We start from the raw sequence: 25676 nt of genomic DNA on the forward strand, positions 1-25676 counted from the left end.
ACCCGCCCCACGTGGTGACGTCACGAGGAGGGCGCCGACGCCCCAGTAGCAGCCTCGTTCCGGGCCCTGGTGGAGCCTTCTTACTTCCACCATTGTTCCCTCACTCTGGACCGCCGGGGCTGGGCAGAGCAGGTGATTGTTGAAAAGAAAGGTCACTTTCATTGACCCTCACAGAGTTGTATTTTTCTTTTTAACATTTAAAATATATAATTCAAATCTATTAGTTGTACTACCTGGATGATTTTGTAATTTGATTTCTTGCCGAGGTATGCGTTATATACAGGCAAATGAAGGGGGTGGGGGGGGTTCGCACAAATTGGTCAAGTGATTGTTGAAATAAACTTGAGGAACCAAAGTGAGTAATAAAAACTTAGTGTTTTAATCGTATAAAAAAAACACTGTAACCGTAAAAACAGTAACAAAAGCCTGCAGTATCTGTGTATAAAACAAGGCGCAGTGGGCTGTGGGGCTTCTGCGTGGGGGCTGAGCCCCTCTTCCTGGGAAGCAAGCCCACGGGAATGGGTTCCAGACCCTGGTGGCCTCTCGGAGTCCTGGACTCATGAGGCTGAGTCCAAGACTCTAGACCTAGTTGGACAGTGTACCCAAGGCCCTAATAAGCGCTCGAGAGGCTAAGAAGGGGCAGGTTGTGGGCGGGCAGAGGGGGGATGTCTTGACCAGGCTCTGCATCTTCCATCCAGCCACTGCTCCACACCCCTAGGGCTCAGGCTAGTCTGGCTGCTGGCTCTCTCCACCCGGTCACTGCCTCCCTAAACAATCAATAAAGAAAACACTCAGTACCACGCTGCTGAGAGTTGCAATGAGAGGGTCTTGGCAGATGTGCACTGGCTGACAAGCAGGACGGTGAATGAGTTCCCAGGCCAGGTTCAGGATCAGGAATGGCTCTTTGGGAGTACCGTTAGGAGAGAAGAGTTAATCACAGGGTGCTGGGAATCCTGTGTCCAAGCTCCCGGAATGACCCAGACTGAGAACCAAAATAACACCTGGCTTCCCCAGGGAGCCCCATTGCCTCCCCACTCCTTTAGCTTCCCACGTGGCAGCTCCAGGAACTAGCTGCTAAGGACAGAATACAGGAAGGATTTCTGCTGACATGTAAAAGCCACCAGCCCCTCCTGGGGCAGTGACCAGCACCATCTATAGACAGAGCAGCCAAGGAGAATCTGGGGGCCCCAACACTTTCTGAGCAGAATCAATCCCCCTTTGCTGGCTGAAGGCCCTCTCCCTCCAAAGGGCCCCACTCAAACTGCAGAGTGGGGGTCCTATGCCCCACCACGCAGGAAGACCTGGGCCCCAGAAACCCCCATGACAATAAATCTACTTTCTCTGACGATGTCAGTCCTTCGAGCCAACACTTCAGCCAACCTCTGGTATTTCAATGTACGCAAGACTCCCTGTGTAGGAAGTTGTGGTTGTAGAGTCTGGCGTGTACCTAAAAAGGCACGGCAGTCTATGGCCACATAATATTCCCTCCTTCCTCCATTTCATTAGTATCCCCTGAGAGAGGGGCAGTCCAGCACAGAGGCAGGAGACTTGGGTCTGGCCCTGTGGCTGCTAAGCAAGCCCCCCCTTCTCTGGGCCTCAGGAAATAAAGGGGCTGGAAGGAATGATTCCTCAGTCCCCTCCAGGAACGAGGGTGGATCTGGAACCTGGAGAATGTCTAAAAAGCAGGAAGGAAAGAACTCTCTCAAAAAAAGCAACTTTAAACCGAATAAACATTAAATTGCTGAAAAAGAACTGGCCCTGCAGTCCTGACCGGCAGGATAAGGGCAGAACCCAAAGGGCTGAGGCTCAGGGCCCATCCTGATTCTTACGTTCTGCCTGGCTCCCCCAGACCCTCTGCAGCCACCGCTGCCTCAGCTCCATGATCTCCTGGCCATACCAGTTGTGCAGGGTAGAGAAGTAGGAGGTCTCAGGGAACGAGGGGCTCTGCCTCCTGCCTACGAAGAGGTTGGCAGGGCCCTGCCACTCGGCCAAGCCCCGTCGTGCGGGCCTGCTGCCCCTTTCTTCAACCAAGTCCATGGGGCTGCAATCCTTGAAGAGGGAGTGACCGTTTTCCAGGCCCGAAGACCGGCGGTCAGGAGCCTGGGGCTTCCAGTGGCTGCCAGTGGCCTTCCAGGATGAGTGGCGATGCAAGGCCAGGCTGTGGCGGGCATCGCGCAATTGGCTCTCCAGCTCGCGCACCACCAGGCGCATGTAGCCAAAGCTTGCCCTGGACAGCGCCTTCACCCAGGCCTCCTGCGCCGCGGGCCCATCTGCCGCAAGCAGGTGCGGGCGCACGCCAGGGGCGTCGAAGCGGATGGCGAAGGCGAACTCCTCAGACATGGGAGCCTCGGCCAGCTCCACCGTGCAGCCCTCCAGCACCACCAGGCTCAGCGGGGCCCGGCTCTCACGACTCTCAAAGGAGAACAGCAGGTTGCCTTTGAGGACAAACCAGCACCTTCGGCCAGTGCCACTGGGGGTCGGTGGAGTCCCTGGCCCACCCCAAGTGCGCAGAAAGCCTGTATGGTCGGCCGGGGAGTCGCTCAGTGCGTAGTGGGCCACACTCCTCTCATTCAGCTTCATGGCTCCCATAAGAACTGTGAGGGGAGATGGGTAACCACAGGTCAGAAAGGAAGGCAGCCTCTGTGCCCGGGTCAGGAAAAGAACGCTGGCTCTGGAGGAAACCTGGGCCCCTGCCCTGTGGCCTCTACTCACTTGCTGTGTGCCCTGAGGCTGTCAGCGTCCTCATCCATGAAACGCGCTAGTGTCCCTGCCTTTTCTCTCAAAGGGTGGTTGTGAGGGGCATACAAAACACTGGACAGCAGGGGACTCTGAGAGAAGGATAATGTGATTGTCCCAGACCAGGAGGTATGGAGAAGTTTGCTACAGCTTTTTTAAATCCAAAGAAAAAAGCATCAGCTGAGCTGAAATGGACTCTGAACCCGCAGAAATCATTGTGCTTAAACATCCCTCAATCCAGGGGTCCCTTAGCTCCAACCCTGAGACCAAACCTCCACGGTTTCTGTGACCCTCCTGGGCCCCTGCCAGCCTCTCATTCATTAATGACACAGTTGTCCTTTAGTTAAGAATCTGTAGCCTTCAGGGCCAGATGAAGGCAGGTGGGGCAGGCCAGCCCCATTCCTTCATTGATGGGGGCTTAGGGACCCGCTCAGTAAACAAGAGTGTGGCATGAACACAAGGCCCGGCTGGGTAGGACCAACCTCAACCACTGAATGTGGGTGCCCCATGGATTGTAAGTGGCACTTAATCCAGCTGTCCTCCTGACGCATGAAAAACAGAGGCTCAGAGCAGTGTAGATGAACAACTGCCCAAGACTGCATGACCAGTGAGAAGCAGAGCTTGGTCTCCTGATGCCCTCACACCTTCTGGGGGCAAGTCTCAGCAGTGACCCACTTACCAGCAGAGCTCACAGCAAGAGGGCGGGGGCCTCTTGTCCAACCACAGGGCTTAGCCCTTTGACTATGTGGTTCCTAGGGCACCTGCAAAACAATTGCCAAACCCCGTCACCACACGCTAAAGGATAAGAACTCCTGCTCAGTCTTAGAGACCCAGTTAAACCACCGCCTCCTCCAGGAAGCCTCCCCTGAACCCTGAAAATCTCCCTACCCACCCACCCACCCAGACCAGGCACTTCAGAGCAATTGACCATCACTTTGCAGAACTCAGTTCCCTACCCCGCAAAAGGCAAGGTCAGAGTTCAAGAGTCCTCAGCTTCCTGCTTTTCCCTTTTAGCACATCACACGGTTTATTTGTGGACTGAAGTCACCTCATCCGTGAGGCCTGCCCTGATGGCTGTATCTAAAGTGCTCCTGATCACAAGGTGACCCAACCAGCAGCCCCCTCACTTCTGTTTTCCTTTCCTTCCCCCCACAATGATCTTTGTGTTTACAGCACTATCCGGAGCCCCAGAATGTCTCAGGCGGGAATCGCCTTGGCTGCTGGTGTAACCTCCAGTATCCAGTCCATCAGGAAGAGGACCTCAGAAAGTACTGAAATGACCAAGAATACAACAGTGGACAAAGCAATGCGTCCCTCCTGGAGCCTACATTCCAGCGGGGAGACACATTGTAAACAGACAAAGATAAATGAATGAGAAAATTAATTAAGAAGTAACGTAAGGCCCGGTCATGATAAGGCCTACGGAGAGAAACAGGGGGGGCCCGCGGGGGCGGGGCCATGCCCGTGGCCGGTCGCGGGAGGCTGGGGGGGGGGGGGTGCTCACTGAGGGCCGCCCTGGCGTTGGCCTCACCCCTGTCCTCCCGGTACCGGCACCGGGGCGCGGAGAGGGGCGCCGGGGCCGGAGAAGCAGTGCCCCCGCCCCCGCCTCGAGCCCGGGGGCGGCCGTGGCCCCCACTCCTCCCAGGGCTGCGGGACCCGGACCGCAAAGCCCGCGGGGGACCGGTACACCGCGTGTCTCCTGATTCTGCTTGTGAGAGGAGCTGGGCGGGCTGGGGCCCCCCGGGTGGGCCCCTGACCCGCCACCGCCCCCCCGCGGGCGCCGCAGAGCAGCGGCTGCCGCCTCAGTCGCCGGGTCCGCGCAGTGGGGCGGCCCCGCCACGTCTCCGCGGGGCACGCCTTCCCGGGGCCGCCTCCTCCAGAGCCCGCCGGGCCGCGCTCACCTCCGCGCCGCGGGGCGCGCCGACGCCCAGGAGGGCGGCCCGCGGCTCGGGGCGCTCCCTGCTCCGGACCCCGCGCCTCCGGCCCGGCCGGAACGTGGCCGCGGGTGCCGGGAGACCCCTTCCGGGAGGCTCGAGGTACCACCCCCGCCCCTCCCCTGCTCACCCGGCGGTCCGCGAAGCCGCCCCTGGATCCACGCGGGAGGGAAACTGAGGCCCGAGAGGCCCGGACAGAGCTGGTCAGCGGCGGGCGACCTCGAACCCAGGGCCCCACCGCAGGCCGTCTGCGGGCCTCGGGCCCGGCCCACCGCCGGGGGAACTCGGAGTCCTTCTCTTCCCCTCTCCAGCCCCCTCATCCCGCCCGGCCCACTTTTCCCACAGAGCCAAGCCTGGGAAGGCTTCGCCCGGCGCCTCCTCTGGGCGGGCTCCTATCCAGCCCGTGAGGCCCGGCTGAGCTTCCTGGCGGCTCCACCCGGCCCCTGAAATTCTGGCATCTCTGTCTCTGGGGGTTATGCATTTCTGCTTCCGCCACTCCCAGCGGCCTGCCACCCACCCGCGGCCACCAGGCTCTGCCTGGGGTCGGTCTATTCGTAGGCTGTAGTGAAGGTTGCAGGAGTGCTCAACCACACGCAGGAGGCTAGGGTTCCGACGGCCCACGGAAGCCAGGGAGGTCGGCATATCTGCCCATGAACTTGGGGGTTCCGAGGTCAGAGCTCTAGCCTTTGCAGTTTCCTGCAGCCTAGAGTGTTCTTCCTTCTTGCTCTTGCCCCATTGACTCTAACGTCTCAGGGCTCTTTCACATCAATTAGGTCTCAGCTCAAATGTCCCCTCCCTGACCAGGCGGTGGAAAGTAGCCTACCTTCAAGTCTCTATCACATCCCTGAGTTGTGTTTTCATTATAGCACGAGCCACTATAGAAACTTCGCTATATTCATGCTTTTATTTCCTGTTTGCTATCTGTCTCTTCCCCTGAATTTTATTCAGTTAATAATAGAGACCGTAATAAATGTGTTAGAAGGGAGTAAGCAGCGTGGAAAATATAGGAGGGTCAGGGAGCTTGGGAATTGCTAGACTAGGGAAGTTGCAATTTCAAATAGGTTGGTCAGGGTAGGCCTCACTGAGAAGGTGCCCTCTGAATAATACTGGAAGGAAATAAGGGAGCCAGTCATGCCAAAATCTGGAGGAAGAGCATGACAGGCAGGGGGAACAGCTGGTGCAAAGGCCCTGAGACCTGTTGTGCGCTTGAAGAACTGTAAGGAGGACTGTGCAGCAGGGCGTCAGGGAGGAGGGGGAGAGCTGTAGGAGATGGGCAGAGTGTGTGGGTGGGGCTTTGTAAATCTGTGAGTTTCTGGACTGAGATGAACAGCCGTCACGGTCTGGAGCGAGTGGTGATCTGAGTAATGGTTTGTTTTTTTTTAATTAATTTATTTTTTAGGGAGGGAGAGAGAGCACATGAGCAAGTGGAGCGGGGAGGCAGAGGGAGAAGGAGAGAGAATCTCAAGTAGGCTCCATGCTCAGCGGGAGCCCAACCCTGGGCTCCATCTCACGACCCTCAGATCATGACCTGAGCTAAAATCAGGGATGGGAGGCTTAACCTACTGAGCCACCCGGGTGCCCCAACCTGAGCTATGTTTTAAAGGAGCACTCTGGCTGCTGTGGAGAGAACAAATGTAGGTGGAAGCCGACGGGTGACGAGGGTGCTGCAACCAATAATCCAGGCAAGATGTGATGGTTGCTGGGAGAGTGACGAGAGGTGGGTTTTGAAGGTAGAGTGCAACAGGGTTTGCCAAAGACTGGATGAGAGGAGTGAGGGAAAGGGGTGGCAAAGAGGACTCCAAGCTTTTGGCTTGAGCACATGGAAGGAGAGTTGCCATTACCTGAGAAATGGAAGGTCTCCAGTGTTCAGTTTGGGGCCGGTTATGTTTGAGATGCCCAGTGACCGTCCAAGTGAAAGTGCCAAGAATAAAGTGTTTGGCACCTACCTAGTAGTTGCTCAATAAATATTTGATGAATGAAAGAGAAGGAATATGCAGATTGCTTGCCTGGGCCAGTCCAACCGGTGGCTGGCCTGGAGCGTCAGGTAAGGGAGGAGAGTCTCCTGGCTTTGCAAAAACAGTGCCCTACACCTGGTTAGCTCTCTCCCACCCATCTTTCTCGCAGTGCCTATTCAACTTCGACTACTGTTTTTTGAGTGGCTTTCTTTGGGTGGTTCTTCATGACATTTCCTCACTTCCTTTTAACAAAGCAGATATTCACGCCATACTATTTATTAAGCGTCTACATTGTGCCGGGCACTATGCTTGCCTTCAGGGACACCGCAGAGGTGAAAGGACCACCCTCTCCGGGAGCCGTGGTAGCCAGGTCACCCAGTCCTTAAACCTGCTCGAATGGTGCCTGCCGGGGGTGGGCTCGGAGCCGGAGCTCGAGGGGGGCGGGGCTTTGGGAGGTTCGGAGGAGGGCTTATTGGGCCCACAGGGGGCGGGACACGACGTTGCTAGGGGGATTCTGATAGGTTCCGCCGCGGAAGGCGTGCCGCCGTCAGGCTCCGCCCTCCTGGAACGCAGTAGGCAAATCACATTACCGCAGCAGTCGGCTGCCCGCAGAGGCAGAAGCGGGTGGCGTTCGGGGGGCGTCCGCAGGGTGAGTTCCGTGAGCTGGGCACTCTGGGGGAGGATCCCCGCTCTGGGGCTGCTGGGCTGAGGTCCTTGGGGGCGGGGGGTGGCAACCCAGACCCGGTAGGAATCCGAAGCCTGGTCCCAGCCCGACGCCTCTGTTCTTCCCGGGCGTCCCAGAGGCGATCGGTGCCTTTTTGTGGCCCCGACCCGGCGGAGGGCCGCCCGTGGGCGCTCGGGGTTCCCAGCACTACAGAGAGGGTGGGGTCTAACGTCTGAGACACCTTGTTTAGTATTTCTGAGGAATCCGCGGGCTCGGGGAAGTGATGGCTGGGGGTTGGGGGCGGGGGCTGGTGGGCAATTGAGGGCGACTTCGGGACGGAGTGGGGGATCCACGCCCGAGGCTGAGGGCGGCAGAGCTAGCGAGGCCGTAGTGACCCCAGTGCTTTTCTGTCGTTTCTTAGCTTCCAAAGTCCAACATATAAAGCTGGTAAAAGCAGAGCAGATCTGATCAGGTCCTGAGACGCGGAGTCCAGAGCAATGTTGCTGAAGACAGGTACCTACGCGGGTGGGGGTAGTTTGGGGAGGGTAGGTGACCCATTGCGGGTAGGGGCTACCTGGAGGAAGTTCCAGCCCTCTGGTTTCTGGGCCTCCTTCCCTGATGTGGGTATGTGGGGAGACATGTTCCTCTTATTCTTGGAGCTGGCCCAGAAAGGAGATGCTCCCCACCTAGGAATCAGTTCCCCTCCAAAGAGGCCTCTTCGTTTCTCATCCTCTCTCCCTCGAAGTGCAGAAGTCCTATTTTATGTGTTATCAACATGGCAGAGAACAGCCCTGTAAAGTCAGTACAGTAACCTCATCTTATAGATAAGGAAGCAGGCCTGAGGGGGCAAGGGTTCACCCAGATGAGCTGGCTAGGTGCAGGTCCAACCTGGGTGACCCCTTAAGCCCTCCTGAGGCCTCTTGGGGGGGGGGGCGGGATCTGTGGTGGAGAGCAAAGAGCTCTGGATGGGAGTCAGGAGACCTGGAGTCTGACTACCATGTTCTGTCAAGTTGTGTGTCAATGGGGGGAGCTGGTCAAGGTATAGAAAGGATACAGCCTCAGGTGTGAGTTTTTTACAAATTCAGCACTGCGGTGGCAACAGCGAGTGGGGACTCAGCCCTCAAACACACTGCCCTGCCCCAGGCACTGTGAGCCCCCTCACTGTGACTGCCGGGGCCAGCAGCCGCAGAAGAGCTAGTTTTGCCTTAAGCCCAGTCACAGAAGAGCTAGTTCTGCCTTAAGCCCAGGAGTCTGGTTTCCCTAAGGGCTCTGCAGAGCCAAACAGCATATGGATGGGGTAGCGTGAGGGCTGTGGCTATGGGAGCCGCTGACAGTCATCCTTCCAACCCCCCTGCAGTGGTCTTGCTGGCCCTGGTGGCCGAGGTGCTGGTGCTAGAGAATGGGCTCCTGCGGAAGCCACCCATGGGCTGGCTGGCCTGGGAACGCTTTCGCTGCAACACCGACTGCGATGAGGACCCAAAGAACTGCATCAGGTGAGGAAGGCCCACACCTCACAAGCCTTGCCCAAGACCCAGCAGAGGGGGGGGAAGAGAGCGGAGGGTCAGCTAGAAAAGAGGGTGGGGCAGAGCGCCCCATCCCAGAGAGAATGCAGCCGGAGGTGACTTTTGGGACATCAGAGACAGCCTGTGACCTGCGTGGGGCCTTGGTGGGAACTGTCAGGCCAGTGCGGCAGGGGCATTGTGGTGGACCCAGCCCCTGAGGCCACTGAAAGGAGATAATTGTGAGAGCCAGGCTGGCTCAGTCTTGCAAGCCTGGGGACCCAACCACTCCTTTCATTCCACCCTGATGATGGCTCTTATAGCTTGGATTCACACTCAGATTATCTGAGAAGTCTGAAAAGCTCTGAAGAAGGGGGTGGGGGGTCACTGAGCTGCCCCATCCTCTGCCTCTCACCAGTGAGCGGCTCTTCATGGAGATGGCCGACCACCTGGCACAGGATGGATGGCGGGACCTAGGCTACACGTACCTTAACATTGACGACTGCTGGATTGGTGGGCGTGACGACAAAGGCCGCCTGGTGCCCGACCCCAAGCGCTTCCCGAACGGCATTGCCTTCCTGGCTGACTATGTGAGCCCCACCCCAGCCCTGCCCTTTAGCTGGGGGTCCAGACCACACTCCCTCTCGCCCCAACTGGCACCACTTCACTTAGGGTTCATTTCCACAATCCCTGCTTGAGAAACCAGTCTGGTGGGGGAAACAGATAAACGAACAGCTCATTTTGGCCCACTCTGGTGGGTAAGAGCCAGGAAAGGCATCTTATTCAGCCTGGGATTTCAGAAAAATTCACGAGAGGAGGCAGTTCTTGAGCTGATACAAGAAGAGATGGCATTCAAGGCAGAGGGGATGGCAGAAGCAAGGCCTAGAAGCCAGCAACTGCCCATGGGAGGTGTGTGTAGGAGTGAGAAGGACCATGGTTGGCAGAGGCCAGGCCAGCAAACTGAGACCCTTTCCTTTGGACAGCGGGGAGCCATTGATAGTTTTATAATGGGGCCTGGTCAGATGTGCCTGTGAGGTGGCTCCCCGCCTGAGCCCGCAGTGTCCTCAACCCTCCACAGGCTCACTCCCTGGGCCTGAAGCTGGGCATCTACGAGGACATGGGCAACTTCACCTGTATGGGCTACCCGGGCACCACGCTAGACAAGGTGATTCAGGACGCTCAAACCTTTGCCGAGTGGAAGGTGGACATGCTGAAGTTGGATGGCTGCTTTTCAACCCCCGAGGAACGGGCCAAGGGTGGGTCCTCAAGCTGGCTGGGGGCCATCAGGTAGACAGGGAGGGGCGGTCATGGAAAGCTCACAGGTGCCCACCTGGCTAAGCTTGAGCTCATCTGCCCGTATGCCCGCTATGGGGTAGTATTTCCCAATTCCCTGCACCAGAGGCTGGGGGCATTTTTGCCTCCCAGGCTTCCTAAGATGGGTTGGCACCATGCCCCTGCCAAGGAAGTGTGTGCAGCTCTGGATACAGGGGGAGGCACCTCCTCTTTTGAGCCTCAGTTTCCTTACATTTGGTGGGAGGTTTGGGCTGAGGCCTCAGATTTCCTCCTGAGCCTTCTCAGTCCTAAAATGTGGGGGTTGGGCTTCTCCAGGGTACCCCAAGATGGCAGCTGCCCTGAATGCCACAGGCCGCCCCATTGCCTTCTCCTGCAGTTGGCCGGCCTATGAAGGGGGCCTTCCCCCAAAGGTAAGCCATTCTGTGCACCTGCCCGGCAATGCACCCCGCACCCGAGCCTCCCTGCCTCCTGTGCAGTCAGGGCTGCTCTCATCATAGCTGTCCATGTGCTGATTTGTGGGTCTAAGAGAGGGTTATAACTGCCCCAGGGGGGCCTCAGCCAGCCCTGGGTCTAGAGAAGAGGAAACACTTGTGAGGTGGGCTGAAGGGATGGGTGTCCAAGGCATAGGAACCACATGTCATGGGCTGACATATATCACCCAGCAAGTTTGCAGTATCCTGGTTGTACTGAGTGGGCCAGGAGATCCAGAAGGCTGGTGAGGCCAGGCAGGTGGAGCTGAGCCTCCCCAGGGGCCCTCCAGCACCTAGGACACTAGAAAGGGTGGGATCAGACCAGCAGACCTGAGGGAGAGTGCTGGCAGGTGGTGGGACTCACTGAGAGAATACAGGGGCGGGAGTGCGGTGGGGACGGTTGTGGGTACACCAGCCTCGGCCCATACCCTGGGCTCGGCCCCAGGTGGCATGAGAGGGCAGGGGAGACCTGTCTCACCCTGATCTGGCTCAGGGCCTGTTCTCTTCGCCCTCCCCCACCCTCCGTGTAAGCTGCCGAGGCTCCTCAGCCCCTGTGCCGGCCTGAGGCTGCAGGGCGTGACTCTGGTGCTGGGCTCTGCCTTCCCCCAACATCCAGGTGAACTACACTCTGCTGGCAGAGATCTGCAACCTCTGGCGCAACTACGACGACATCCAGGACTCGTGGAGTAGCGTGCTCTCCATCCTGGACTGGTTTGTGGACAACCAGGACATCCTGCAGCCGGCGGCAGGCCCTGGGCACTGGAACGACCCAGACATGGTACCAGCATGGAGGGGGATGGCCATGACAGACCTGCGCCCCACTGCCCTGTGCTGTCTTCCTGGATGCTCGCCAGGTTCTAGATCAGTGTCTCTAAAACGTGTCCTTGAGCCAGCCGCCTTAGACTCACCACGGGAGCTTGTTTACATGGCTGTTCCCAGGGCCCCACCCCCACCTTTTGGATCAGAATGTTCGAAGAGGGCCTCGCAATGCCCATTGTTAAGCATCTCCCCAGGCAGTTCTGATGTTTCTTGAAACCTGAGGACTGGTCAGTAGTGACTCTTGTGTGACATTGCTCCTCTGGAGGGTGAAGATCACGAAGAGTGCACACCCTCCTGCCGGTCCCTCCCCGGACCGCCCTGCCCCGAGCCCTGGTGCCCTCCCGCGGGGCCTCCACAGGCGGAGTTGGCCCCTCGGGTACCTACCTCACTCAGAGCCCTGGTGACTTACAATTTTTTGCAATTTATCTTATGACTTTATAGCTACCTCTTCATTTAGCCAACAAGCATGTACTTCCAGTGATGGTTATAATAATTACATTATTGTACATATTAGTATTACATAGGCCAGATAGACGCCTAGAGAAACAAATTGGCCTGCCGTGGAGTTCTAGTTCCCTCTCTGCCACTCATCCTTGGGAAAGTGACTCCGTTTTTTCTGTGCTTCAGTTTTGTCAATTGGAAAATGAGAACAGCTACCTCATATAGGGTTGTTCTGAGTATTGAAACGGATGGTCCTTTAAAACGCTCGGCACTGCTTGGCGCACCCGCACCGTGGCTGTTCAGTTGGTATCACTAAATATGTAACCGTGTTGCGTTAGCAATAATTGTGTCCAGTCTGTGGATTGGTCAGGAAGTCCCCCTTGGTCCTGTCACCTGTGGCTGGGCAGGTGGGTGCTAGGGACAGCAGCAGGGACTCTGTCCAGGTCTGGTTACCTACTGCTTCCATCTGACTGTATTTCTTGACTTTGGTGTTGCGGTTTATAAACACTTTTGGCAACGGGATCCCACTGGATCATCTGAACGACCTGTGACGTGGCCAAAACATAGTATCACCCCATATTCTTGGTGAAATAAAAAGCTGAGGCTCACAGGGAGAGTGCTCCGCTCACCCCAAGGCCACACACTGGGAAATGTTCACAGACCCAGGCCCCACAGGCTATCCTCCTCCATCTTCTCTTGCCTTGGCTACATGTGTAGGGTTGGGCCCCGTGCCCACCTCCCTGGAGAGGACAGAGCTGACTGTTCCTCTCCTCTCTGCCCCCAGCTGCTTGTAGGGAACTTTGGCCTCAGCTTTGAGCAAGCCCGGGCCCAGATGGCCCTATGGACGGTGCTGGCAGCCCCCCTCTTCATGTCCACGGACCTGCGTACCATCTCTGCCCAGAACATGGACATTCTGCAGAACCCACTCATGATCAAAATCAACCAGGATCCCTTGGGCATCCAGGGACGCAGGATTCTCAGGGTACTGGGGTGTGGGGGGAGGGAAGGGGAGGCCGAGGGACTGGGCTCCCCTGAGAACAAGGCTGGAGGCCTGGAGGTCATGGAGGGCTGGGCCTCTGAAATCTGCTCAGCCCTCCTTCCTGGTTGCATTCAGTCAAGGATTCTACTGGGAGCTGCTCCAGACGTCCCCCGCCTTTGCCTGAGAGCAAGGCCAGAGCAGGACAGCTCCTGGGATCTGGGGAAGGGACACATCACCCCACAAGTGCACACAGGACAGTGGGGCCCCTCCGTTTGGAAGTACAAGACTTTTGCGCACATCCCGTGATGTCTGGCAGAGAACCAGGGCTTCCCTCCGGAGCTTAGGAGTTGTCTGAGCCAAGGAATGCAACTACTACTAATACTAGACTAGCACTGACTATTTATTGAGAACCTACTGTGTGCTGGGCATTGTGGGTACCTTTTCTCAGGTGAATACTCCTTCCCTCTTTTACAAGTGAGGAAACTAAGACTTGAGGAGTCTGAGTTACCCAAGGCCACACAGTTGGTAAATGGTACAGTAGAACTTAACTCCAACGGTAGAGCCTCAAAGCTTGTGCTGCTTGCACAGATCCTCACCTCTCTAGTTAAATCCACACAACTTAGAGAAGGCACATACAGAATGGGTGAGGCCAAGAGGAGGTAACTAATCCCTGCTGGAGGGGCTTATGGTGGAACCAGGCCCAGGGACCTCCTGGAAGATGGGGCTTCACCCTCTGGGCTGCTCAGGGCAGAGTTCATTTTTCTTACTGGACAGCTTCCTCTACTCCAGTGCCAGCAGCTGCCCACATCTAACCCTTGCCTTATCCTACGAGCTCTCCGAGACAGGACCTTACACAGCATTTGTCTCTGTGTTCTAGCATGGGGCCTGGCACACAGGAAATGTCAGGGAGCATCTGCAGAGTCAGGCAAGAATAAGTTGGGATGCTGGAGGGCTGGGGTATCCCCCCAAACTTCTGCATGACATGGAAGTGTGGGCTAGGGAGACCCAGAGCTCAAAGGAGGGCTAGGGAGGGGATTTCAGGGCCTGCCTGAGCAGCAAGGCCAGCCACTAGCCACGTTCTGTGCCCAGGAGAAATCCCACATCGAAGTGTTCGTGCGGCCCCTGGCCAATGAGGCCAGCGCCGTGGTCTTCTTCAGCCGCCGGACGGATACGCCTTACCACTACCACTCCTCCCTCGGCCAGCTGAACTTCAACAGCTCCAGCGCGTACGAGGTGAGTACCCTGCCACCTGCAGGGCTGCGGGTTTTCCTGGGAGGGGGTTGCTGGGAGTGGTGCTCACTTGTACGCGGCCCCCCCCAGGCCTCGGACCCTGGGTCCTCTGGCAGGAGCCCGAGGGGAGCTGCAGGCATGCAGGGCGGTGGCTGGTACCCTTCTCTGCACTGGTGTTTTCGAGCTCTGCAAACAGAACTACTCTGTATAACTAAGGCCTGGGCACCGAGGCTGCGTGCGTCCCCTTATTGGTCAGTCCTTGGCGGCACGTTCCTCAGGTTGTCCGTGGGCTGGGGCTATCACCACTGCCTCGTTTGGGCAACTGCTGGCTTTGCCAATGGACAAGTCGTGGGAGGTGCAGGGCTCCCACTTCTGTGGGGCATCCCGGAGGCCCACCACAGACAGGCCGAAGTCCAGGCTTTCCTGCCCTCGGAGGGGGGCTCTGTGCAACTATTCTTATAGTGGTTTTGGCGATGTCTCCTCCCACTGCAGGCCCAGAATGTCTACACGGGTGACGTCATCAGTGGCCTCCACTCTCAAACCAACTTCACAGTGATCATCAACCCCTCAGGGGTGGTGATGTGGTACCTGTACCCCATCAGGAAGCTGGGGACGCCCCAGCACTGAGGAGCTGAGACCTGTGACAGGCTGTGGCGGCGGCGCTGAGCCCAGACTATGGAGCCTCCACATGCCGAGGCCCGAAGGCGGGGTTCTCTGATACCCAGGCCCACTCGGTGACTTGGCCCCATCAGACCCAAAGTGCAATCTCAGGGCCAGGTTCCATGCCCTGCCCAAGTGTGAACCTTCTTGGAAACTTGTCTTGGGGCAATTTCCTGTGGCCTTCCTGGCTTCTACTTTGTCTGCGCGGCCCCACAGATGTTACTGAGCAACTCAGCCAGCCTCCTGAGCCCCCACGAGCAGGGGATTGATACCCTCTGACCTTTTGTCTACTCTGAAATCAGGATTTGGGATTTTTCTTATGATTAGGAGTGGAGATCTGACCTCTTGTCAGGAACTCCCATGAATTGTGTGATTGGTTTTCCTGCCTGGATAAGGCCTCGCAGGCTGACACCACCTAGGTAACCTTGATTCCGTCAGGTTACCAATAAAGCTGTTCTTCAATCGAGTGGTTGCAGTGTGGACCTGGGGCCACGGGCACCTTCAGTGAGGGACTCCGGGTGGCAGTACACAGGGTGCTGGTTTCACATCTCACCTCGCATGGAAGGTGTGTGGCATCCTCTGGCTCGTCATTTTCCAAAGTGACCTACAGATTGTACTTCCTAGACATGCCAGACTTGCCTCTCACCAGGGAGCCATCCTGCTCTGTCCCACACAGCCGTGGCGATGACCCAGCGAAGCAGAGTAGCAACGTTCCCAGGCCCTTTATCTTGTGCACCCCTTCCCCACGCCACTCAGACTCCTCAGCCCTCCTGCTGCAAGAGCCCGATCTGCTAAGGATTTTGCATTACTATCTTCGGCACCTGTCAGCTCATGTCCCCCTTTCTGACAGGGCTTCATTCAGTGGCACTCTGGAGCGGGGTGCCAGTGAGGGGGTCAGCTACCCTTTCTCCCACAGGGCCATGACAGCTGGGCCTCTGCCTGGCAGTGCCCCAGCCCCTCCCTCGGTTTCTTTTTTCCTAACCTGGCTTCAGAGTAGGTTCAGTTCCCCCAGCTGTGTCCAAAGACAAGTCGAGGGGTTCTTTGTGTCTTAAAATGTATTTCCTGTTCCTCCTCCTCAGCAAAGTAAAAGAATGGCAGGTTCTTGACTGCCTTCCTTTGGTTTCTATTTCCCAAGCCCTGTTCATTTAGCTAAGGCCACAGGGGACCTGTGGTCCCTGGTGGCTCTTGTCCCCATTTGGAAACCTGGCAGCAGAGCAAGCTAGGTAGGTTTTTCTTGGGCTTTGAATGTGGGAGCACCCAATGCCCCAGGCCTTGCACTATTTTGCCCTGTGGGAACTCTTCTGGGTAGATCTTCCATGGCTCCTCCCTCAGGGTTTGAGTTCCTTTATAGGAATATGGTAGAAAGAACTTACAGGTGCGTATTTTACAATGTCATTTAAGATTACTGAGGCTTCATTGATTGAGTCTGGGGTCATCAGAGAGAGCTCCCTTTTCCCAGCTGATGTCTTAAGGCTGTGGGTCACTTAGAAGGTCAGAAGCCCACCTCCTCCCTTGGAGGCCTCTGCCCTTGGAGGCCGGTCGCCGCTGCACAGCTCCAGCTTCGGATCTTGATCACAGTCCTGTTCAAGCCTGGATGGAATGGACTCAGCTGGGAACAATTCTTTGGCCAGTCCTAGGAAAGAAGTCTTTCCCACCACCCTGGGATGTGGCAGGGATGGTGGTTAAGACCATGGACTTGGGAGTCAGGGTTAGGGAGCAGCTGGGACTTGACCAGTCAGTTCATTTGCCTTCCAGACTGAGATACGGTTACATGTCTTCACTTGTGGTTCTCTCTTTAGCCTTCATGCTCTCGATATCACACCCTGCCTATCTTCCAGGCGTTGTTTTACTCCCTTCTACCCAAAGCCAGTTAGGAGCTCAATTATTTTTTCCCAATTCAAGGCATCCTTGTTTGGACCCAAGGGTACATCTCATCTTTTAAGAAACACTTTGTTATAGAAATTTTCAAACACAAAAATAAAATGGTGAACCCCCATGACCCAGTTCTAACACCCGTCAACGTGTGCCAATATTTCATAGCTGTCTTCCCATACATACTTTTGTGAGCTGGAGTATTAGAAAGCATATCAAAGAAAACTGTAAATACCACTATGTAGCTCTAACAGGTCTTTAAAAATATTTGTGACCTTAATACAATTTTCCTGGCCACCAAAATAAAGTTTTTAATAATCTAATAACCATTCTGTGTTCAGTTTTTGCCAACTGTCTCAAAATACCTTACTATAGTTTCTTTGAATCAAAATGCAAGCAAGGAATCAACAAAAGTGGTCCAGTAATAACCACCAAATGTTTGTTCCCTCCATAAAAGCAATGAAAAACCTGCCACATGTTATCAGAATCAACTTTTACAGAACTCTGGAAATTAATCAAAAGCCTCCAGCAACCCAGAGTGCGTTCAGTTAAGACAGGGAGTAGAACCTTGGTAAGAACAACAAGCTTGGTGATTCATTAGTTGACTCTACCACTAGATTTTAAATCCGCTATATTAAATATGTTCACAGAGCTGAAGGAAACCATGTTTCATGAAGAGCTAAAGGAAAGAATAGAATAATGTCTCACTAAATAGAGAATATCACTAAAGAGATTGAAATTACAGAAAGGAACCAAATACAAGTTGAAAAATACAATAACAGGTTTAAAAACAACAACAACAATTATTTGACATGCCCAGGCAGAAGAAATCGGCAAGCTCAAAGATAGGTCCATTGAAATTCACCTGTCTGAGGAACAGCAGAATGAAGAAAAATGAACGGAGGCTCAGAGACCTACAGGACACCATGCAGCACAGCAACATACACAGAAGAGAGAGAAAGGGCAGAAAGAATATTTGAAAAAATTATGGCTACAAGTTTCCCCTATTTGATGACAAAAATTAAGCTACACATCCAAGAAATTCACGAGCTCCAAGTAGGATAAACCTAAAGGGATTCAGCCCTAGACAGAACCCAAACTCTAAAAAGACAAAAAGAGGATTTTAAAAGCAGCAAGACAGAAGCAGACCAGCACATACTAGGGAAGATACTTGAGATGAATGAAAATGAACATACAGCGTACCCCAAACATGAAAACACAACATACCAAACCTTATGGACTGCAAGTAGGGATCAGAGGGAGATCTGTAGCTGTAATTTGCTTATATGAAAAAGAGAAAAGACAACCCAAAAAATGAAAGAAAATGTCTGCAACAGACATGTCATATAAGGGACTTATGTTAAAATACATGAAGAACTCTTACAACTCAATCAAAAGACAACCCCATTTCAAAATGGGCACAGGATCTGAACAGACATTTTTCCAAGGAAGATAAGCAAATGGCCAGTGCTCCACATCACTAACCATTAGGGAAATGCAAATAAAAACCACAAGATACCACTTCACACCTAAAAGGATGGTTAGAATAAAAAAGTCATAATTGTTGATAAGAATGTGGGGAAATGAGAGCCCTCATATGCTACTGGTAGAAATGTAAAACTGGTACAGCTCCTGTGGAAAATGACCTGGCAATTCCTCGAAATGATTAAATACAGGATTACTATACGACCTGGAAATTCCACATCTCAGTATACATGCAAAAGAAATGAAAACATATGTCCGTAAAAACCCCGCACACAGATGTTTATAGCGGCATTATTCATAGCAGCCAAAAGGTGGAAACAACCCAAATGCCCACCAACTCCGGAATGAATAAACAAAATACGGTTAACCATACAATGTAGTATTAGTCAGCCACAAAATGGAGTCAAGTACTAACACCTCCTACAACATGGACGAACCTTGAAAACCTTATGCTAAGGGAAAGAAGCTGGTCACAAAAGACCGCATATTATATGATTCCATTCCTCTGAAAGTCCGGGATAGGGAAATGTGTAAAACAGAGAGTAGACTAGTGGTTGCTTAGGGCCAGGTGGGGAGGGTGGTGGGATAAGGGATAACACTGAAGGGTACAAGGCTTCTTTTTGAGGTGATAAAAATGTTCTTGACTTGACTAGAGCAATGGTTGCACATATCTGTGAATATACTAAAACCCATTGAATTGCACACATTAAATGAATGAACTATGGTTACGTGAATTATATCTCAGTAAAGCTGTTAAAAAAAATTCACACCAAGGGGCGCCTGAATGGCTCAGTCGTTAGGCGTCTGCCTTCGGCTCAGGGTGTGATCCCGGAGTTATGGGATCGAGCCCCACGTCGGGCTCCTCTGCTGGGAGCCTGCTTCTGCCTCTCCCGCTCCCCCTGCTTGTGTTCCCTCTCTCGCTGGGTGTCTCTCTCTCTGTCAAATAAATAAATAAAAATCTTAAAAAAAAAAAATTCACACCAGGGGCGCCTGACTGGCTCAGTTGGTAGAGGGTGCGACTCTTGACCTCGAGGCTATAAGTTTGAGCCCCATGTTGGCTGTAGAGATTATTTAAAAATAAAAATTTTAAAACAACAACAACAAAACTCACACCCATATCCACTGCAGTATTAAGCACAATAGTTAAGACACGTAACCCAAAAGTCCATTGATGGATGAATGGATGAAGAAATGAAGTATATACATACATATTATTCAGCTTAAAAAAGAAGGACATTCTGTCACATGCTACATGGATGAACCTTGAGGATACACTGAGTGAAATAAGCTTGCCACAAAAAGATGGACACTGTGTGATTCCACTTACGTGAGGTATCTAAAGTAGTCAATTTTGTAGAAACAAAGTAGAATGGTAGTTGCCAGGGGTTTGAGGGAAGCGGGGAACGGGGAGTTGTTCAATGGGTATGGAGTTTCAGTTCTGCACGAGAATGTTCTAGATATCCACTGCACAAGAATGTGAATACAGTTCACACTACTGAAATGGACTTCAATATGGTTAAGATAGGCTTTACGTTATGTTTTTTACCATTTTTTTAAAAAAAGAGATATATCCCTGAGACTCAACCAGAAGATGTCCAGCATTTAGGGGTGGTGGCTGTGGAGAGGCCCAGGTCAGCAGGGTCCAACAAGGCTAAAAGTAGTACATGGGCTCGTGAAGAATATGTTTAGTCTGGGTCACAAACAGGACAGCAGCACTCCCCACGAATGCAATGGGGCGTCCCATCCAGACGTGCACGTCTTCCCACCCTAGGATGCCTAAGAGGAGGAATGAAGAAGAATGGACCTGGGTGTCATGAGGAAGGGACACCCTCCTGCCACCGGAGATTGTGCCAACTTCCCAGTAATGATTCTTCCTCTACTTCCTTCTTTTTCCAGACTCCTGGTAACATGCAAAATAACGTTGTAATATTCCTTTTTTCCCATTCGATGTTATCCAAACTTTTCTGCCATCCTTACCTGAATATCAGATAGTTCCAGGAACAGAGCCAGCCTCACTCTTCCCCAAGTTATTTCCAACCATAAAAGGGTGAACAAGGAGAAGGGAAAGGAATATAATCTGTCAGGTGGATATTCAGGATAAAGAGTAAGAATTTTAGGGGCGCCTGGGTGGCACAGCGGTTAAGCGTCTGCCTTCGGCTCAGGGCGTGATCCCGGCGTTATGGGATCGAGCCCCACATCAGGCTCCTCCGCTATGAGCCTGCTTCTTCCTCTCCCACTCCCCCTGCTTGTGTTCCCTCTCTCGCTGGCTGTCTCTATCTCTGTCGAATAAATAAATAAAATCTTTAAAAAAAAAAAAAGAGTAAGAATTTTAAAAGTGGGGTTGCTAAATAAGCTATGAGATGTACCCCCCCAGCCCAAGTCAAAAACACCAAGCTGGCATTCCCTCACAGACCAAAGTGCCTGTGGGAGGCGCAGGACTCAACACCACACACCGTGGAGCCGGGGAGGGAAGAGCCTTGACCACCAGCGCAGCAGGTAACAGGTGCACAGACCTCAGTCCTGGCTCGAACCCTGCAGTGGCCTGAGAACTGGCTCCAGCCCCTCTCAGCCACAGCCTGGGAGACCCTGGAGAACGCTGCCGTAGACAATCACCCACAGACAAGAGAGCCTTTGTGGAAGTCCGGGTTTCCAGGAAAGAAATTCCAGCACACCACTGGAGAAAGAAAATAAAAATTTGGACGCACTAGAGAGGGAAAGAGGAACAGTTTGAGTTTACACATGTCACTCCTCCCCCAAGGAAGCACAGCTCAGTGCCAAGTCAGACGTTTCTTGGCCCTTGATTTCTCCCACAGGGAAAAATGAGAGCATGTGAGTGAGCACATGGCTTCCCCAGTTGTGCAGCATGTTGCCAAACAAACCTATTTCTCACTCACTCTGACCAGAGTACTGAGTCATGAGCGGCATGACTTGGGGGTGGGAAAAGGCTGGCAGAGTGACACATAAGACCCGCACAAGGCATTAAAGGGACGAGGGATCCTACTGTGTTTCAGACCCCAGTAAGAAGCCTGCCCACAAGCTGATCTTGCCTGCAGATCCCCCCAACTGGCCCAGAGGTGAGCCACGCACCTCACCCCCACACCGCTTTACCCTCTTTTCTGTGCAAAGTCTTGATGGTGTCAAGAGTGAGCTTTGGCTGGTGGCTAGTGAGCATGCACAGAAAGCCAGCCGGAGTCTGCAGACTGGGAGACACCACAAACTTGAGCTTTAACCCTACCCTTGAGAAAACAAAACAGAGACTGTCAGGGGTGCCTGGGTGGCTCAGTCGGTTAAGCATCTGCCTTCTGTTCAGGTCATGATCTCAAGGTCCTGGGATGGAGCCCCACATCAGGCTCCCTGCTCAGCGGGGAGCCTGCTTCTCCCTCTCCCTCTGCCGATCCCCCTGCTTGTCCTCTCTCTCTCTCTCTCTAATAAATAGATAAAATCTTTTTAAAAATTCAAAATAGCTGTTTTAAGGAAGCCCAATGAGCTACAAGAAAACACAGAAAGACAATTCAATGAAATCAGGAAAACAATAGACGAATAAAATGAGATAGAGCTAGAAATCATAGAGACAGAAAGACAAAGAGATAGAAATAATACCAAAAAAGAACCAAATGACTTCTGGAGCTGAAGAGTACAACGAACGAGGTGGAAAATGCCACAGAGGGCATCAGCTGCAGAATGAAGCAATCAGGAGAAAGAATCTGTGAATTAGAACAAAGGAACTTTGATATTATCCAGTCGGAGACTAACAAAGGAAAAAGAAGGAGAGAGTGAAGAAAGCCTATACGATCTACATGATGCCGTCAACAGAAGCAATGTGCTAATTACTGGAGCCCCAGAAGGAAAAGAGAGGGAGAAGCGGAAGGAGAAAGATTTGTTTTTTAAGATTTTATTTATTCAAGAGAGTGAAAGAGAGAGAGAGGGAGAAAGTGCACAAGCAGGGGGAGAGGGAGAAGGAGACTCTCTGCTGAGCAGGGAGCCTGACGTGTGGCTCGATCCCAGGACCTGGAGATCATGACCTGAGCCGAAGGCAGATGCTTAACCATCTGAGCCACCCAGGCTCCCTGAGAAAGCTTATTTAAAAAAATAATGGCTGAGAGTTCCCAAGGTCCCAACTTCAAGAGATTTTCTCCAAGATACATTAGGATAAAAGTGTTGAAAATCAGGGGCACCTGGGTGGCTCAGTTGTTAACCGTCTGCCTTCGGCTCAGGGCGTGATCCCAGAGTCCTGTGATCGAGCCCCACATCGGACTCCTCCCCTGGGAGCCTGCTTCTTCCTCTCCCACTCCCCCTGCTTGTGTTCCCTCTCTCGCTGGCTGTCTCTCTCTCTGTCAAATAAATAAATAAAATATTTTTTTTAAAAATGCAGCAAGAATAAAGAAGCTTGTAACCTACAAGGGAATCCCCATAAAGCTATCAGTGGATTTCTCTGCAGACACCTTACAGGCTAGGAGAGAGTGGGGTGATATATTCAAAGTGCCGAAAAAATAAAACTGCAACCAAGAATGATCTGGCAAAGCTGTCCTTCAGAAATGAAGGAGAAACAAAGATTACCGCAGACAAACAAAAGCTGAGGGAGTTCATCACCACTAGAAGTGCCTTATAAGGGTGCCTGGGTGACTCACTCGGTCAAGCATCTGCCTTCAGCTCAGATAATGATTCCAGGGTCCTGGAATCGAGCCCCACATGGGGCTCCTTGTTCATTAGGAAGCCTGCTTCTCCCTCTCCCTCTGCCTGCTGCTCCCCCTGTTTGTGCTCTGTCAAATAAATAAATAAAATCTAAAAAAAAAAAATCGATAGAAGTGCCTTATAAGAAATGCTGAAAGGAGTTCTTCAAACTGAAATGAAAGTATGCTAATTAGTAACATGAAAACATATGAAAATACACAACACACTGGGAAGGTAAATACAGTTGACCCTTGAACAACATGGGGGTTAGGGGCGCTGACCCCTGCACAGTCAAAAATCCCCTTATAATTCTGACTCCCCAGAACTTAACTTGTAATAGCCTACTGTTGATTGGAAGCCTTGCTGATAACTTAGTTGATTAGCACATATTTGTACATTGTCTGTATTATATACTGTATTCTTATAACAAAGTAAGCTAAAGAAAAGAGAAAGTTAAGAAAATCATAAGGAAGAGAAAGGACAGTACCATACGTATTTTTATTGAAAAAAATCCCTGTGTAGGTGGGCCAGGCCCGCTGGGTAGGGCACCCTGGAATGGCGATGCTCCACAGCCTGGTGGTTTTGGCTTAGCGGCGGCAGCCACCAGGATGGCCCACAGCAACGACAGTGGCCTAGAGGTGCGGTAAAGCTGCCCATCTGTGTGGAGGTCCACCACTGGCCTTGTGGCCATCAGCAGCTGCAGCTACACGTGCGTGCATCGGCCTCTGGGAAGCTGAAGGCGGGAGGGAGGGTGTAGGCTACTGCAGGAAGGGGTCCACACTCCACCCTGGAGGGGCCCAAGGTCCATGGCTGCCCCAGCACAGCTCTGAAGCATGTCTGGAGCACTCAAGGGGCAGGGGTGCTGGGGTGCAGGGCTCCCTATGCAGCACTGTCCCAGCACACACAGGGCACCTTGCATCCCTGCCTGGTCCTGGGCCCCCTGTGGTTGCCGAAAGCCTTTGTGGGCCTCCACAGGTACCCAGACAGCAGCTGGTATGAACTGCACCAGCCACCTTCTATTCAGTCTGTGACAACGGTGGGGAGGGGGCAGTTGTAAATAAATGGCGTGTGGCTCTTGTTGTCAACTCTAAAAAATTTTCATGTATAAACGGACCGGCACAATTCTAACTCATGTTGTTCAAGGGTCAACAGTATAGTCAAATTCAGAATATTCTAATACTGTAACATGGTGGTGTCTTAACCATTTAACTCTAGTATAAAGGTTAAAGGACAAAAGTATTAAAAATAATTATAGCTACAATCATTTGTTAAAGAAGCCACAATATAAAAAGAGATAAACTGTGACATCAAAAATGTAAAAAGAGTAAAAAGTAAAAAAAAAAAAAAAAAAAAAAGTACAAGGGTAGAGTTTTGCATGTGGTTGAAATAAAGTTGTTATCAGCATAGAAGAGACCGCTGTTATCTATAAGATATTTTATGTAAGCCTCATGGTAACCACAAAGCAAAACCCTACAATAGATACACAAAAGATAAAGGCAAGGGAATCAAAGCATAACACTACAGAAAATCATCAATTCACAAAAGAAGACAGCAAAAGAGAGAGAAAGGTACAAGGGAACTTTTTAAAAAACAGCCAGAGAACAATTAATCAGATGGCATTAGTACGTCCTTACTTATCAATAATTACTCTTGATATAAATGGATTAAAAAACAAGACCCAACTATATGTTGCCTACAAGAGACTCATTTCAGCTTTAAGGACACACACAGGCTCAAAGGGAAGAGGTGGAAAGAGATATTCTATACAAGTGGAAACCAAGAGACAGCAGGGAGAGCCACACTTAGACAAACTAGACCTTAAACCAAAAACTATAATACTAGACAGAGAAGGTCCTTAGATAATGATAAAAGGGTCAGTTCATCAAGGGGACATACCAATCATATATGCACCCAACATTAGAGTAATAACTATATTAAGTAAATACTAACAGATCGGAAGGGAGAAACAGACAACAATCCAGTAATAGTGGGGGAATTAACACCACACTTTTAACAATGGGTAGAAGATCCAGACAGAAAATCAGTAAGAAAATGTTGGACTTCAACTACAGACCAAATGGACCTAACAAACATATGCAGAACGTGCATTCTTCCTAAGCGCACACATAACATTCTGCAGGACAGATCATATGATATATCACAAAACAAGTCTTAGCAAATTTAAGATTTAAATCATAGCAAGTATCTTTGCTGACACATTGGTAGGAAACTAGAAGTCAATAACAAGAGGAAAACTGGAAAATTCACAAATATGCGGGAATTAACACACTCCTGAACAACCAACAGGTCAAAGAAGGAATCAGAAGAGAAAAATTATCAGGGCGCCTGGGTAGCTCAGTTGGTTAAGTGTCTGCCTTCAGCTCAGGTCATGATCCCAGAGTCTTAGGATCAAGCCCTGCATTGGGCTCCTGCTCGGTGGGAAGCCTGCTTCTCCCCCTCCCTCTGCCTGCCGCTCCCCTTGCTTGTGCTCTTTCTCTGTCAAATAGATATATAAAATCTTAAAAAGAAAAGAAAAAAAGAAATAAAAAATTATCTTGAAACAAACAAAATAGAAACACAACATACCAAACTTACAGCAAAAGCAGTGTTAAAATTGGGAAGCTTATAGTGACAAATGTCTACATTTAAAAAAAAAAAGATTTCAAATAAACAACCTAACTTCAAACTTAAGAAACCACAAAAAGAACAAACCAAACCCAAAGCTAGCAGAAAGAAGGAAATAACAAAGACTAGACCAGAAATAAATGAAATAGAGGCCAGGGGGAAAAAATAGAAAACATTAATTAAAGAACTGTTTTTTTGAAAAGATAAACAAAATTGACAAGCCTTTAGCCAGACAAAGGGGGAAAAAAAGAGAGAGAAGACTCAAATAAAATCAGAAATAAGAGAGCAGACATTATATCTGATACCACAGAAAAACAAAAGAGCATAAGAGACTACTACAAAT

General features: G+C 51.9%; 2 protein-coding genes across 5 annotated transcripts; one reads left to right on the top strand and one right to left on the bottom strand.

Annotated features, from left to right (window-relative positions):
- Window positions 1–356: 356 nt before the first annotated feature.
- On the bottom strand, window positions 357–5089 carry PHETA2 (PH domain containing endocytic trafficking adaptor 2). Of its 2 annotated transcripts, none has more exons than XM_026479514.4 (3): window positions 4801–5089; window positions 3416–3497; window positions 357–2594 (listed from the first exon to the last, which is right to left on the bottom strand). In XM_026479514.4, exon 3 carries the CDS (start codon window positions 2587–2589, stop codon window positions 1807–1809), a length of 783 nt encoding a protein of 260 aa, XP_026335299.1. In that variant the 5' UTR covers window positions 2590–2594; window positions 3416–3497; window positions 4801–5089; the 3' UTR covers window positions 357–1806. The 2 variants fall into 2 exon arrangements, with proteins under 2 accessions (XP_026335299.1, XP_057172546.1); XM_057316563.1 differs by lacking the exon at window positions 4801–5089 and adding an exon at window positions 4638–4726.
- Window positions 4607–16875, top strand: NAGA (alpha-N-acetylgalactosaminidase). 3 transcript variants are annotated; one of them, XM_026479513.4, is made up of 10 exons: window positions 4607–4772; window positions 7711–7802; window positions 8647–8782; window positions 9207–9378; window positions 9867–10044; window positions 10397–10491; window positions 11168–11329; window positions 12596–12793; window positions 13880–14023; window positions 14513–16875. In XM_026479513.4, exons 2-10 carry the CDS (start codon window positions 7787–7789, stop codon window positions 14645–14647), a joined length of 1236 nt encoding a protein of 411 aa, XP_026335298.1. In that variant the 5' UTR covers window positions 4607–4772; window positions 7711–7786; the 3' UTR covers window positions 14648–16875. The 3 variants fall into 3 exon arrangements, with proteins under 3 accessions (XP_026335298.1, XP_026335297.1, XP_057172545.1); XM_026479512.4 differs by lacking the exon at window positions 4607–4772 and adding an exon at window positions 7079–7274; XM_057316562.1 differs by lacking the exons at window positions 4607–4772; window positions 13880–14023; window positions 14513–16875 and adding exons at window positions 7167–7274; window positions 13668–13846.
- Window positions 16876–25676: the final 8801 nt, after the last annotated feature.

This window comes from Ursus arctos, unplaced genomic scaffold, assembly GCF_023065955.2.
Source record: "Ursus arctos isolate Adak ecotype North America unplaced genomic scaffold, UrsArc2.0 scaffold_21, whole genome shotgun sequence".
NCBI classification, from domain to species: Eukaryota; Metazoa; Chordata; class Mammalia; order Carnivora; family Ursidae; genus Ursus; species Ursus arctos.

Excerpts from the sequence above, each read along its gene's own strand:
- PHETA2 (XM_026479514.4), bottom strand. The coding sequence starts at position 2,589 with ATGGGAGCCATGAAGCTGAATGAGAGGAGTGTGGCCCACTACGCACTG.
- NAGA (XM_026479513.4), top strand. Across the intron at positions 12,794-13,879 it reads AGGGACGCAGGATTCTCAGG|GAGAAATCCCACATCGAAGT; the intron begins GTACTGGGGTGT and ends TTCTGTGCCCAG. Across the intron at positions 14,024-14,512 it reads ACAGCTCCAGCGCGTACGAG|GCCCAGAATGTCTACACGGG; the intron begins GTGAGTACCCTG and ends CTCCCACTGCAG.